General features: G+C 42.7%; 1 protein-coding gene across 1 annotated transcript; it reads right to left on the reverse strand.

Annotated features, from left to right (window-relative positions):
- Positions 1-1,683: 1,683 nt before the first annotated feature.
- On the reverse strand, positions 1,684-14,988 carry mep1a.2 (meprin A, alpha (PABA peptide hydrolase), tandem duplicate 2). Its single transcript, XM_063222159.1, has 14 exons — positions 14,892-14,988; positions 14,496-14,549; positions 14,131-14,171; positions 13,976-14,045; positions 13,552-13,669; positions 12,164-12,339; positions 11,546-11,767; positions 9,801-9,947; positions 9,462-9,579; positions 7,303-7,400; positions 5,924-6,367; positions 4,502-4,672; positions 3,175-3,421; positions 1,684-2,157 (listed from the first exon to the last, which is right to left on the reverse strand). Exons 1-14 carry the CDS (start codon positions 14,986-14,988, stop codon positions 2,007-2,009), a joined length of 2,154 nt encoding a protein of 717 aa, XP_063078229.1. The 3' UTR covers positions 1,684-2,006.
- Between the last annotated feature and the right edge of the window lie 33 nt (positions 14,989-15,021).

Below are 15,021 nucleotides of genomic sequence, written 5' to 3' on the forward strand. Positions count from 1 at the left end.
TCCAGAGTCACTAGCCATTTCACCTTTCTGCTTGCCAGGGTTTTGTTGTCAGTTTTTTTTTCTTTAGAATGTTCTTGCATTAAAATACAAACAATTGATGCAATACAATAAGTTACCGGTAAAATTGGCTAGTGAGATTGAAATGATTACTAGCCACAGCCAAGTTTTACCAGCATTTGGCAGGTGCCAAGTAACAGGTACCAATGGCAAGGTTGGCAGGTTTGCAGGTGCCAATGGTAAGCCCTGTAGCACCACCATAACCATACTATAGCCGACAGCTGTTTGATGACTGACTAGCCACAAGAGGCTGTAAGTTGGCCCAGGAACATATTGAGTTAATTATAGATATATATATGTATATATATATATATATATATATATATTTTTTTTTTTTAAATATATATTTTGATGGGGGAATTTGTATGTGACACAGGACAGTTAGAGAAGCGACAGGAAAAGAGTGGGGAGAGAGACGGGGAAGGCTCAGCAAATGAGGTCGCCGGTGTAGGAGTGGAGTGCCCAGCCGACTGAGCCACGCCTGGGTCACGTTAGTCACAGATTCTGATAGCGCACATTCTACAGCGATACCTTAAACGTGGAAATCTAATGATATCTGATGAACTTCTGTCCTTCTATGTGTTCACCTCTCAAAGTAGATAGAAGATAAAGATAATCAAGATAAAAAAAAAGATAATCAATCTCTAAAAGCCCATAGAAGATACAAAGCTAACCCTTTAAAAGACAATGTGTATGCTTTTAGACGAATCAATACTGTTTTCTGAAGCATTAAGTGGCTTCTTGAAGCCCTCATCTCGCACATTCTGAAAAAAAACAAAAACACTCACAATTTCTCCATTTTGCTCTGAGAGACGTGGCCTGTTTTTTGTTGTTAGTCACATATTTAAAATGCAGAGATGGAAATGTGTTGTGTGCAATATATGACATATGAGAACCACATGAATTGTTCAGTAGCATAGTTCCGAATGACTGAACATTGTGTAATCTTGCTCAAAAGTAGACATTGAAAGCCGTATTCCTCTCCATGGTTAGTTGCAAAATATGTGAAATAAGATACATAATCGTGTTTTTTTTTCTATTTGATTGCATTGAGGGTACACCTATTGACTTAGGTGAACAAATGTAATACATTGTTATGATCATCCCTGGTTGCTGTATTTCAGGGGCGTCAAACTCAAATTGACTGAGGGCCAAAATCTAAATCTGGAACAAAGTCGCGGTCCGAACTCAACTATTATGTTTAAGAATTGACTAAATATGTGCATGCATGCACTTCATACTCAAAGTTACATTTCACATACACTCTTTCCCATCATATTTGTCTGTTCTGTTTCTGCACATCCTTGTGTTTTGCTATACAGTATGTGGGCCAACTGTAATACACATTTGAAATGATCTCGTGGGCCGAATAAAATGGCTCCGCAGGCCAAACTTGGCCCCCAGGCCTGAGTTTGACATCCCTGCTGTATTTGGATGATATCATGATGTGACTCTTCTATGTAAAACATCCTGAAACAAATGTCTAATGCTATCTCATCTGATGTACGTGTGTTCTCTCTTTGAAAATGTACTATGATGCTATGAATGACAACTAAATGAAATGGAGATTTTTTTTCAGAGTGTACACATAATAAAAACTTTAATTAACAGATGGAACGACTTTGTACAAATATTGTACACACACACGCATATATTTTACATTTGAAACAATATTGACTGAACGGGAAAATCACGCACTGTAAAGAGGCGTAATGTGCCATTTACGGTAAAATGATTGACAAGTATACAATACATGGGTTCACCGTGTTTATCAACATGGTATTGTGAGGAGGGGCAAGACATTGGCAGCCAACCACGTGAGCTAATTTTTTGACCAACAGCGGTTTCCAACAATCAGAGGTTGAGTTGTGCGCAGCTACTTTCGCGCAGTCAGGGGAAAATAAACATTTAGAACCCATGTATTCAAGAAGACATCCCGCATCTTTGTTTTAGGGCCGCTGACGAATGATAGCCAAGATGGCGACGAGTAGTACCACAGAACCCATTACCCCTCCTACCAACGCGCCCACGACAGAGCCAGCCAAATGCCGTGTCTCGCACATGTCGCCCGTATAGAAGGTGGACTTGCCAGTGACACACCTGTAATAGGGTGGGTAGGGATAGTTAGAGAGAGGCGGACAAGAAAGAGAGACAAACAGAGAGAGGGAGAGAGAGAGAGAGAGAGAGAGAGAGAAAGGGGAACAGAAAACAAAACTTTTATTAATACTGCCAGCTTTGAAACAGGTTTGACTGAAAACACAACTGAATACACAAATGAGCTTCACAGTATGTAAAAGAGATGGCTGAAGCAAACATACCAGGCTGCAACATGATCTCTCAGAATTCCGTGGAATGGACACGGATCTTTGGGACACGAAATATAGAAAGCACTTCTGTGAGTCAATCACGGAAAACAATGCCGTGACTAGGGACACAGAATTTTGGCAAAAATCTGTGAAACTGACACGGATTTCTTGTCCCAAAGATCTTTGTCCATTCCACGGAATTCTGAGCGATCAGGCTGCCTGTTGAGTACATTGAAGGGAGTGGGCACCATTGAGAAAGGTTGTGTGTAGAGAGTAAGTACTGTACATATATGTTCGTCAGCGACACAGACTGGCAGAAAGAGAAACAGCAAGTCCAGAGTAGACTAGAGTATGTGTGATCAGGAGTATGTGTCTGTGAGTGTGCATAAGTCATCGGTAAGCGCCGGTTAGGGCGCCAGACTTGTAACCCAAAGGTTGCCGGTTCAACTCCTGACCCACCAGGTTGGTGGGGGGAGTAATTAACCAGTGCTGTCCCACATCCTCCTCCATGACTGAGGTATCCTGAGCATGATACCGTCCTGCCGCACTGCTCCCTTGGGACACCATTGGGGACTTCCCCCTTGCACGGGTGAGGCATAAATGCAATTTCATTGTGTGCAGTGCGCAGTGAACACTTGTGTGCTGTGGAGTGCTATGTCACAATGACAATGGGAGTTGGAGTTTCCCAATCGGGCTTTCACTTTAAAAGGCATGGAACTGTGTGTGTGAAATAGACAGAGAGAGAGAAAGAGAGTGAGAGAGAGAGAGATACACAGGAGTGTTACGCAAGAGTGTCTCCTTCTGTGCTGACCTGCATGTGGCCTGGCCCTTGGTCTCCACGCACACCCCCCCGTTGAGGCATGGGTTGGGGGAGCAGGCCTGGGCCCGGACCTGGGCCTCACAGGGCTCACTGGGGGGCTGCAGAGGCTCTTCCTGGGGTGGACGCTCCTTCTCCTCCTGCACCTCCTCAGGCTGGGCCACCTTCACCTCCTCCTCCGTCGCCTTCGCCTTCGGCCGGACCACCACAGGCACCTCGGTCTTCAGCAGGTGGGTGAGGTCTGCAATACCGCCACAGCACATTTGAGCAAACTTACTATTGATCATATTGCAACACACAAAACACATTAGTATGACGTGGAAGTAAGATAAGCTTGCCAAAAAAATGTGCTTCTCAAAGGATGTGCTACTCAAAGGAACATTACGGTAGGGACACATACACGCGAATTTGCGAACTTTGCCATTCATTCCTATGAGAGAGGCGAAAGCAAGCGATGGCAAGCAAAAGCAAGCAAACAGGAGCGAAGTGAAGCGAAATTATTTAAGAAAGTTTAATGTTATGCAAATGAGGAGCGAATTCGCCTGCCGCGGCCCAATCAAATCAACAACATAACTGTTCCATTCCATTTGATTCGCCGCAACGACCTGATGACGGTTGGATTTCGCCTGTCTTCGCTTCGCTTGCTTCGCCTCCTATGTGTCCCTACCGTTAGCCATAGATAGCTAGTTAGAGGTAAAGATGGGATTTAAACCTGTAACCTTCTCATCTGAAGACCACCTGCCTAACCACTAAAGCCAGAGCCACATTTTAAACTTGCACAGACATCAGACATAGCAGAATTCCTGAAAGAGTCTATCATCCACAAACTGATTCCACCGGGCACAAATCACATTACCAGAGCCGCTGACAGCTTTGGGTGGTCCCAGGACAAAGTCACTTGAAACCAACCCAGGGGGTGGGGGGTATTGTGTCACAGTGCACTCAGCCCCCCACATACAGTATGGCTCTGCATGCCCCTTGGGGCCCCAGGTTTGAGTCAGCCTGGGTCATGTCCCAACCCTACCCATCTCTTTCTCCCCACTCTCATCCTGTCTTATTCTTGACTGCCCTATCAACAATAAAGACACAAAAATCCCAAAATCATAATAACAATATATATTTTAAACAAAATAAAAAACGCCCCCCACAACGCAATTCTTTATGGGACCCCTCTCTCCCTGGACAACTGACTTACTAACTTTTATCAGGACATTGCACATCAATGAACATATACATACATACATATGTACTGTCAATGTGCCAGATAATAGCCCACAGGCTAATTTCCATCTGGTGTCCAAAACAGACCACCCCCCACTACCTTCAAAGTCGGCCGTGATGATGAGGTCATCGCTCTTCAGGAAGTTCCTCCTGTGGAGCTGCAGGTGGCTCATGAAGGTGCTCCAGCCGCTCTCCGGCCCCCTGTAGCATCCACACTCCTCGTCATAGGTGCCATTTGCAGGCCCCGGCTTATTCCAATCGGTGTCGGTATCTACAGTAGCAAGACAGAGAGAGGAACAGCAAGCTATGAAGAGCTCTTTTCCAAAATGAGATATATCCATTTTATAGATGTTGGGAAATTGACATTTTTGTATTGGGCATTCCATTGAAATGCATTGCAAAATGCATTTTTATAGACGTTTTAAAGTATGTTCTCAAAACATTTGAATGGCAAGAATTCACACATATATGATAGGACCTCTTAACTGTCAATTCCAATATTAAAATGCAAAAAGTCAAAAATGGTGGATATAGCGTTTTCGAAAAGAGCTCTTCATATATTGAAAGACGCGATGCTGTGCCTGATTCTGACTGAGCGACAACAAAAAGGGGTAACATCCCAAGGAGATGCCTTGGTATAGATGAAGAGTATATATACACGCACCTGTCACAATGGAGGTTTTATTTTTATCCACGTGTTGTGTTTACACGGTCAAAAAATATCTGCATTTAAAAATATCTGCATACGTAGAGCCAGCGTATTAAAATTGAGGCAGCCTCATGCAATCAGGTGATACAGATTTGTTTTTAAGTCTGCTGTAAATATATATATCACCTGCCTCTTTTTTTTCCTCTACTCATAGGTGCCGGAAAAGGGGGATGCAGTGGTGCAATCGCCTCCCCACTTTTAGGCTCCCTAAATGAGGCTTTCTCAACTTTTACTGCAGACAAATGAATGGAGTGCAGCAGCAGTAACATTGTTAAGAAATAAAGAATCAAGAAAAAAATGCACCCCCACATTAAAATTCGTTCAGGCGCCCTTGTCTCTACTGCATAATTATTATTGATGATACATTTGGGCCAGATTGATTCTGAGGGTGCTGGTGCATTCTTAGCCAGTAGACAACATGTCTACACACATGTACATTTGCTTAAAGGTGTACTGTGTAGAATGTGGCCAGAATGGGTACTGCACCTATGTTGCTCATTGAAACTGGGTTGCCTATTGCCAAATTTGATCTGTTCATGAATGTTTACTAAGTAATAGACTAATATTTACTAATATGGCCAAAGTGCAGTCATTTTTACTGCTAAAAATGTCTATTTCTGGAAATTCAAAATGGCGGACCATGGAGAAAATCCCCCTTTTCATGTATGAAAAGTGCAATTTTCCCAGATAATGAATACTTAGAATTTGATGGTAGTGGTAAGTATTCATGAAAAAGGTAACATTAGTGAATGAGTAGCATGAATTATGGAAAAGACTAAAAATCTTACACAGTGCACCTTAAACAATTCTCACCAGTGGTGAAGCTACGGCTGTTGGACATCTGCTGGATGGCGTCTGGGTCCTGGTCCATGGCAGTGATGGTCACTTGCCTGTTCTTAGCAGGCCACTCCATCACTCCGTCGTTCTCTCCGCTGCACAGGTGAAAGCCCACGCCAAGGTAGTCGGGATAGTCGGGGCGTGAACCGTTGGGGTACACAGTTAGGCCAAAGGCATAGCCTTCAGAGTTGTAGAAGCGGTCACTGCGAATGCGCTGCCCAACGGCCAAGCCCAGCTTGCTGAAGTTTTTAATCTGCCACACGGCCCTGGGACAGGCCGTTTCGGTCAGCGTGATGTCGTCGATGGAGATGCCACTCGATGGCTGGTTTTCCAGTTGTGTGATGCCCTGGAACATGTAACGGAACTTCACCCCAACGTTCAGAGGCACGTGAGCAATGTTCCATGAGCTGTCTCCGTCACCTGAGGCAGACAAGAGTTGGTAAAATTATTGCAAGAAAGAAGAATTGCTGTAGAGCCTCTCAAATGTAGCCTATATTGTTCTTATATTTTACTAACCTTTAAATTATGTGCAAACCAACATTTGCTACAATAAATCTTTGGACCAACTTGAACCTCTATTCATCATCTTTCAGCTGCACGTGTCAAGACAAAATCCAGCTCAGACACCAACAGTAGTGAAAAAAACTTAGAGAGTACTCTGGGACCAAATACACTCTAGAAGATGTTAAATCAACTCTGTAAGTGGTGAATTAATGCTTCATTTTTTTAACTGTGTGCTACACTGTAAAAAAAAAAGTTAAATCGACTCTGTAAGTGAGTGAACACTGCATTTCTTTAACTGTGTGTTAAGAAATTCTCTACATGTATTGTTGAAAATATACTCTGTTATTCTTTGTTACTCTCTCTTTCTCTTTCTCTGTCTGTCTCTCTCTCTCTCTCTCCTTTGCTCTGAGTTATGTGACATCTCTGGTCCACAAGGAAAACATCTCTGCCTTGGTCGTCCTGTTTGGGGTACTACTCTGTTGAACTATGACCTTGGATGTTTAGGCTGGTGGAAGCTATCCATCACAGACCAGACGCCACGGAACCAGGGGGAGACGAGACCATATATGTCACTATTCTATAGTTTTACATATTCATGATAGGAAAGATGACGTCATGGACTGGGGGGACTGGGACTGTTTTAAATAAGTTTGTTTCTGTATACACTTCAGGACTTGCTGGGTGCCTCCCCACGCAGTAACTCCTCCGGCCGTTAAACAATAAAATCTGCTCGCAGATTTTAAATGCTACCTCTGTTTCCTGTGTGTTCTTTCAGGTCAATTTGATAAGGTAATACAGTGAAATTGTTAAAGTGATAATGTGAAATTATTCACACTGTGCTACTACACTACCTGTGATGGTGTGCACCTTCTTCACCTTCCGGATGTTTCCAGTGCCGTCGTCCAGCCTCAGCCAAATGACCAGCTTGTCCGTGGCGGGCCCCGACATCCTGTAGAACAGCAGTGTCAAACTTAGGCCCTGTTACAGGAGGCAAATGTGGCCCACAAGCAGGGGCGGTTCCAGACATTTATTCTTGGGGTGGCAAAGAGGTGGCGAAATGTATTTCAGGGGGGCATGCTCCTACACTAAGGGAAAATGATAAACGCGATATAATCGACACACACACTTATGTGATACAGTGAATCCCTTAAAGTGAAACCCTGCAACCTAAAGTTCTATGTCTGAAATGATGTCCAGCATTAAGGCTATTGGTCACAATCAGGGCTCTTAATTGGGGTGACAAATCATATTTCTGGGGGCACTGGCGTGCACAGACATTTTGGGGGGCAGGTCCTGGGGTGGTGGTGGGGGGCATGTGGAACATGTGAAGGCTGTCACGCTTCGGTTACAATTATTATTATATATTTTTTAATCACATTTTAATGAACATTCCACAGTAAGCTAAACCAAACATTTAAAAATGTTTAAAATTATGAATATTATGTTGGAAAGTTAAAATAATTAGATTACCATGCCGAGAGCATAATTTACCTCATGGACTAAAAAGTGTAGCCTACTGTCGCTTTAACTGTGCGTCTCCCAGCGCAGCAGTTGAATATAGGCCTACTTGCAGTCATCAGGAAGCGAATCATTCAGATTCCTTACTTGGAAAACTCTGTATCTCCGGTCATTTTTCCTCCATTAGTACTGATTTTAATTAGTTCATGTGTGTTTTCAAACTGTTAAGACCAATATTAAAGCCCAACTATCATTGCAAGACATTATCAAATCGTACACTGGTATTGTGAGTGAAAACTGCGTCTTTGGGTCGGAGAATCGGAGATTGTATCCGTGTAAGTAATAACACTTTTCTGGAGGTGTCATGTAACACAATCCTGTTTACCGCCGCATAAGACATTACTGCGCACCCTGTTATTATTGCTGAATTCACCCACAAACTTTTTTTTCCTCCCTGGCCATGACCGCTGTTCTGTTCCATGCCGCCGTCTGTTACAAATATGATTTGGCGCGTTGCATAGCCTATTTCATCAGGAGGCCGACGTTTTCCCAAACATAGGCCTACCTACATGAATCCTCTCGCTGTTTCCCAAACATTCTACAGAACAGGTTCATCGTTAGACCTGAAACTGTTTGAGCAACTTCTGGATTCATTATAGGCTAATAATGGTTGTTACAATCATGTTACACTGTGTTAATTGTTGACAACTTGGGCTACCTCTTCTGCGGTAGATTTGATAAATGCACAATTAGCAAAGTCTCATTATAAAAGCCAAGGTTCTATTTAGATCACTTCCACAGTCACTCATAAGCAACTTTCAACATCTTAAATAGGCTATTGACTGTTAGGCTACCTGGCTGGAGGGGAGAACGGTGGGGGCTGCCCGCCACACTGCTGCCTGCGCAACGCGCTTCTGAATCTGTCAGTTCAAGCGCGCTCACGTTGACAAATGGAGGGATGTGTGCCGTTGGAGGGGGCATGAGGCATTATTATCACGCGATTTTAATTGACAGTCATGTCTAAATGATGATGGGAACATCGACTACAGCGTTAACCCTACATTTAAGGAATAAAATAATAAAAAATTAAAATTAAAAACGAACTTTCAAAAGGGCACTTTTGTCCGTTAAAGGCAACTTGGTGCTGCCCAAGCAACACCTCGTGTCTATCTGTGCACGCCTATGTCTGGGGGGGCAAATGCCACCCCTTGCCACACCTTAGAACCACCCCTGCCCACAAGGTCATTTTACTTGGCATGCGAGCTTATTACAGTTGTACTGTATATGTAGTAATATGATATGTCACAGAAATGTGGGTCCAGGCCAGTGTAATATGTCCCATTGTGTCATTTAAAACGGACTATATGCAAGCGCATTTGAGCTACCATACATATACAAGTGTTTGTGAAATTTGCCCGAGTATTAAATGCATGTATGACCAATTAACCCCCCACTATCACCACCACCACCACCTTTTCTTAAATAAATTGAGTCCGGCCCGCAACTTTGCCTTATATTTAGATTTTGGGCCCCTTTGAATTTGGGTTTGCACCTGTAGAAGAAGCGCAGGCACTGCTGGCTCCTCTTGGGGTACAGGATACGGGACTCCAGCAGAGCGCTCTTCCCTGGCCGCGCGTTCGATGTGTCAAAGTTCATGAAGAGGCCAGCGTCTGTGCAGTAGGATACGGCAAAATAGGGCATAATATGGTTTAGTCATTAGCCCGTTTCCAACATTTCATGCCTTTGCACCTGAACTTGCAAGCAACATTTGTCTTTTTTTTTACTAATTGCGTTGGCAAGCTTATGATGTGGTCCATGGGGTGATTATTCAACAAAAAGTTGAGAACCACCGCTGTATGTGAATGAAATATATGAATGCATCCCTGTTTACCTCTGCACTGGCCCCCTAAGGTGTGGTCATTACTGCCAGTGGAGCTGGGAGTCTGGACCCAGTCGGCGTCATCGTTGTCATCCTGAATCATCCCACAGATGTTGATCTGCTCGAAGGAGCACTGGTCCATTAGAGTATGTGTTGTAGCTAGTGTCAGAGGAGCACAGACGCACAGTATGTTTACTTATAATGCCCTTCACTTAAAGGGACACTGTGTGAGATTTTTAGTTGTTAATTTCCAGAATTCATGCTACCCATTCAATAATGTTACCTTTTTCATGAATACTTACCACCACCATCAAATTCTATGCATTCATTATGACTGGAAAAATTGCACTTTTCATACATGAAAAGGGGGATCTTCTCCATGGTCCGCCATTTTGAATTTCCAGAAATGGCCATTTTTAGCTGCAAAATGACTGTACTTGGGCCACACTAGAAACTATTTGTTTATTACTTAGTAAACTTCCGTGTAAAGATCAAATCTGGCAATAGGCAGCACAGTTTCAATGAGCAGCATAGTTGCAGCACCTTTTTTGACCATTTGCTGCACAGTGTCCCTTTAAAGAGTTTTGTTGCAAAACAAGTCCTATCATCTATGTGTGAATTCTTGCCATTCAAGTATTTTGAGAACATACATTTTAAACCTACAGTATATAAAATGCATTTTGCAATGCAATGCAATGGAATGCCCAATAGAAAAAATGTCAATTTCCCAAAATGTTCTAAAATGCATATACAGGGGCTGATGTATCACTATGTGTTTTTGTTTTTCTTTTAATTTTTATAAATTGTCTTATCTATTACCTGTCCTTTTGACATTACTGCCAATTTGTAATGAAAACATGTTGTAATCAAGATGAGATTCCACCTTGTCTGGCAGGTGTCATTGAACTGATTAACCGGCTGCTGTCAGCCAATCACAAACCAGAGGACAATTTATAAGGGGTGTCTTCACTTTGCTTTTGTAAAAACTTGAGAAAGGCCATACAGGCCGAAACGTTGTTTGTCAATAAATTGCAGCACGATGGACAAGAGTGTGCGGTACCTTTTTCTACAAAATTGATCTTGCACCCGCTACCTGCACCTCGAAACCTCTGGTGTGCGTTGGTTTCCTCCCTCTAAAATGCATATATGTCATTTTGCAACAAAGCTCTTCGTACAGTATGTTCATGTTAGGATACTCAGGCAGCTTCTCATAAGGGCAATAAAGGGGAAAATAATCTCATTCACAATGGATAGCAATGTGAAGTACTATCCAGATCAGGGGTGCCCAATTTTTTCCTCGCAGTGGGCCAAAAGTGAATATTGTGGGTGGGCCACGGGCCAAAAACAAACATGTACTATAGAAAGCACCGTACTGTATATCTAACAGAAATGTTTCAAGTTTTACATAAGATTAGATAACAATTCAAATGTGCTGTATTTCCTCTCCTGAAATAGTGTATAAGTGTGGTCAGAGGAGGAACTGCAATCAATTCTCTGAAGGCTTGAGACAGAAATACCCCAACTGACAGGTCAAATGAGATAGGTGAAACAAAGATGACAGGCTGAAAACAAAAAGCTTTAAGGGCCAAGTTTTAAGGCCCAAAATTGAGCAGCTGTGATCTAGATATACAATTATGTTTGTGATCATGGCCCAGACCTTGGCCAGTACTTTGATGTGGTGATTCCAAAAACTAATTTTATATTATGGTGCCCACAAATACATTTGGCGCACCTGCCTATGAATATAGCACACTCACCACACTCATACTTGCGGTTCAGCCTCTCCAAGTCAACCGCGCTGAAGTCCAGCCGCTGACCAATGACATTGTTGAAGGCGGGGATAGCGGTGGTGATGGTGGGAACGTTGGGCTCCTTGTTGAAGGACAGAGGTCGGTAGTGCATGATGGACTCGTAGTCGTACGGTGTGTTCAAGTCTGTGATCTTGTCATCCTCGTACCTGTTGAAATTGTGCTCCATTCCTGTGGACAAATATTTGTGTGCATGTTAGCGTTGAGTCATATTGAATTTAGCACCACACAACAACATATCGTTAACAATTGAAGTCTATGTACAGCTATGTACATCTACAAGGACATTGCATGCCTTTATATGAAGTACATTCTTCAATGATATTGTGTTGGTTCCCCCCACATTGTGATGCACATGTGCAGGGCTGCTGACAGCTTTGGGAGGGCCCAGGACAAACATACATTAAGGGGCCCCAAACTCAATACATACAATGTAATGAGGATCCAATTTTGGGTCCCCTCTCTCCCTGGGCCTGGGACAAGTGACCCCTTTGTCCCCCCCTGTCGGCTTCCCTGCACATGTGAGATGCATATTGTGTGTGTGATGCCCACTACAGAGTACTGTACCCTCAATTATTTGGTCCCAGTGGATCTTGACGTAATCGTCACGGTCAGAGCGTGACTGCTCATGGTAGTAGCCGAGAGCGTGGAGGAGTTCATGCGACACGATTGCTCTGGTGTCACATCTGGCACCGATGGACACATTCTGGCCTTCTCCCAGGTCACCCACAAATGACCAGCACCTGTACTCAAATGACATAATACACAGCATACTGTTGGTTAGAGGGGATACATGATGGGGGAAAACTAAAATTTCATTGTCACAATTCACCTTTTTAGGTCTTCTTGGGTTTTTTATTACTTTTATTTTTTGAAGATTTTTTGGGGTCTTTTTTCGACTTTATTCGACAGGACAGTGTGAGAGGTGGACAGGAAGCGAATGAGGAAAGAGACGGGGAGGGGTCGGTAAAGGACCCAGGCCGGGAATCGAACCCGGGTCAGCCGCCTACCGGTTGGCCACGGCAGGGCCGGGATTTCTTGCCTTTAATTGGTAGGACAGTTTAAGAGTGACAAGAGTGTAATGGGAGAGTGACCAGAAAGAGCAGACGGTTCTTTTTGTAATACACTCACAATATGAACAAAAATAGACCTGAGTCCTTTTCCTGTCGGTTCACTTTTTGGCCCACTTACAGAGGACTGGGTTGGGTTCACTTATAGAGGGGACTAGGTGTGACAATACCCTTAGGTGCTTCAGTCGTGGCCAAGGCCACAAAAGCTTTACTACTACTATACCATACCAAGTCATTCACTGGCTGTACTTTGTGCTTTGTTCTTTGAACTTTTGTTTTTGTTCATTTCACTTTGTCAATGGTAATTGATAATCTCTTCACTTTGTCAAGGACACCCCACATTTTAATCAGAATATCAGACCCAATTAATCTTGGTAATCACCCTTGATAGAATCATTCATTTGATTATCATGGTGTCTTATCTCTAATGGTGTCCTTGTGCTTTTTATTTAGATAAATCAGTCTCTCAGAAAGTGGAGAAAGGTATGCACAATAAAACAGTTCTGGCACTTAGACAAAAAATATTAGATACAGAAGGCCTATGTTGAAGTGATCAGTACACTGTCTAAATGATTGCATTAAGTATTTATATTGCCAAGGGACTACATGCAGAAAATAGCATGTCACAAACTGGTGCAGACATCTCTCCTTGCTTGACACAAGCATAGCCTAAGGGTCACTGTCCCTTACAGTAAAAGTACATTAAACAAACACCTAACTTTGATTTAAATCAGGCAACTTTGCAAATAATTAAACTCTCCTTGGATCATATACAGGGCACAGACACCATTTTCTAAATAGGCAACACAGGTTGCACAACCACCCGACAGTATATACTATATGCATCAGCAGGGAAAAGTGCTGTAGCAGGCCTTCAGTGCTCACCCATCCAGTTTGGTGAAGGAGAGGTAAGTGCTCTCTCCCTCGTAGGGCTTGAAGTCGATGCAGGACTTCAGTCGGTACATCTCCATGGCTTGTAGGATAACACCCTTGGCATTCAACTCTGGGGACATTGTATGAAAATTCGTTTAACTTAATGGGCACACAGGGCAACTTTTTGAACAATGCTGCTGGGCCAAAACAATATCGGCTCCTAATTTTCTGATGGAAAAAGTTATATGCTGCAGATCCAAGTTCTCTTGATAAATGTGTTATATTGCTAAACACTCCAAATAATATTACTGTATTGTTGCCCAGGCATATTACTCAAGGAGTTGTCATGTGTCTCATCACTTTTAGAACAACCAACACAATTATCAATATTAACGTAATTAAAAGAAACTGTCTATGGAAGTGAGGGGGTGAATACCCAGAGAGTCTGTGAGGATGTAAGGTATTGGCATCTTCCATCTGCCACCCAGGATTGCATTTCTTCTCGTCTGAAAAAAAAACAGGGAATATGAGACCTCCACAACTTAACTGAAAGAATGATTAAAGTGAAATCTAGAGTGTGAATTAACTTACATCTACAGCAATGTCCCCCTGGAAAAGTGGTCTTGACGATTCTAAGAACAAAATAAAAAGATTCAGCCTGTGCAAGTCTATTTAATAATGTTAACCCTTGCATACAATTGTACAATGAGGTTAATAGAAAATAAAAACTTGTAATACACTGATGTAATTAGCTTTCAGAGTTTGCCGTTCACTGGGACTGTCCCTGGCACACTCTGTTTTTCCCCAAATGAAAATGTTCATTGTATTGTACTGGCGATCAGATTAACTGGCAAGGTAACATTCAGGCCTACCAAAGATGGTGGATCTGTACATTTCAATAGTGTTCAGGCAAAATAGTAGCACAAGAAAATGTTTTCAAGTTGGGTGAAACTTACGTAAATTAATATCAGGGATGTCCTCCCTTAATTCTCCTGCATCTATGTCACGTCCTGTGGAACATTGAAATCATACAGTTACGAAAGATGCAAAGTGTCATGCAAAAATAATCAGTTTCAGTAGTTTGACAACACATCAGAAAGCCATAAATGGATGAAAAGTAACATGTACCATTATCATAATGTGTTGGTACGGCTTCAGCCTGTTTGGGTGCAGAAACAAATTATTCATAAACAAAAATCATCAAGTGATATTAGCTACAAATATTATGCTCTCTCTCTCTCTCTCTCTCTCTCTCTCTCTCTCTCTCTCTCTTTTTTTTATCTATCTCTCCTTCAAACAAAACAAAAACCTATATAGTCAACCAAAACAACTACAAACAAGTCGACTTTTACCTTCAGCAGCAAAAGGAGTGCCGTTAAAGCTGTGTATTTCCACCTGGTGTTTGCGGAGCCCATGTTCAGTCCTGTGAGACTGTGGCTTGTACTGCATCAGCGGGCCGGTGTAAACATTACAATAAAGCTG

This window comes from Engraulis encrasicolus, chromosome 18 (genome assembly GCF_034702125.1).
Source record: "Engraulis encrasicolus isolate BLACKSEA-1 chromosome 18, IST_EnEncr_1.0, whole genome shotgun sequence".
In the NCBI taxonomy this organism is placed as follows: domain Eukaryota; kingdom Metazoa; phylum Chordata; class Actinopteri; order Clupeiformes; family Engraulidae; genus Engraulis; species Engraulis encrasicolus.

Bases quoted from the DNA above. Each gene is read 5' to 3' on its own strand.
- mep1a.2 (XM_063222159.1), bottom strand. From the start codon at position 14,988: ATGCAGTACAAGCCACAGTCTCACAGGACTGAACATGGGCTCCGCAAA. The intron at 14,172-14,495 runs GTAAGTTTCACC...TTTTGTTCTTAG, and splicing joins CATCCCTGATATTAATTTAC to AATCGTCAAGACCACTTTTC. The intron at 12,340-13,551 runs GTGAGCACTGAA...ATTTGAGTACAG, and splicing joins TCCTTCACCAAACTGGATGG to GTGCTGGTCATTTGTGGGTG.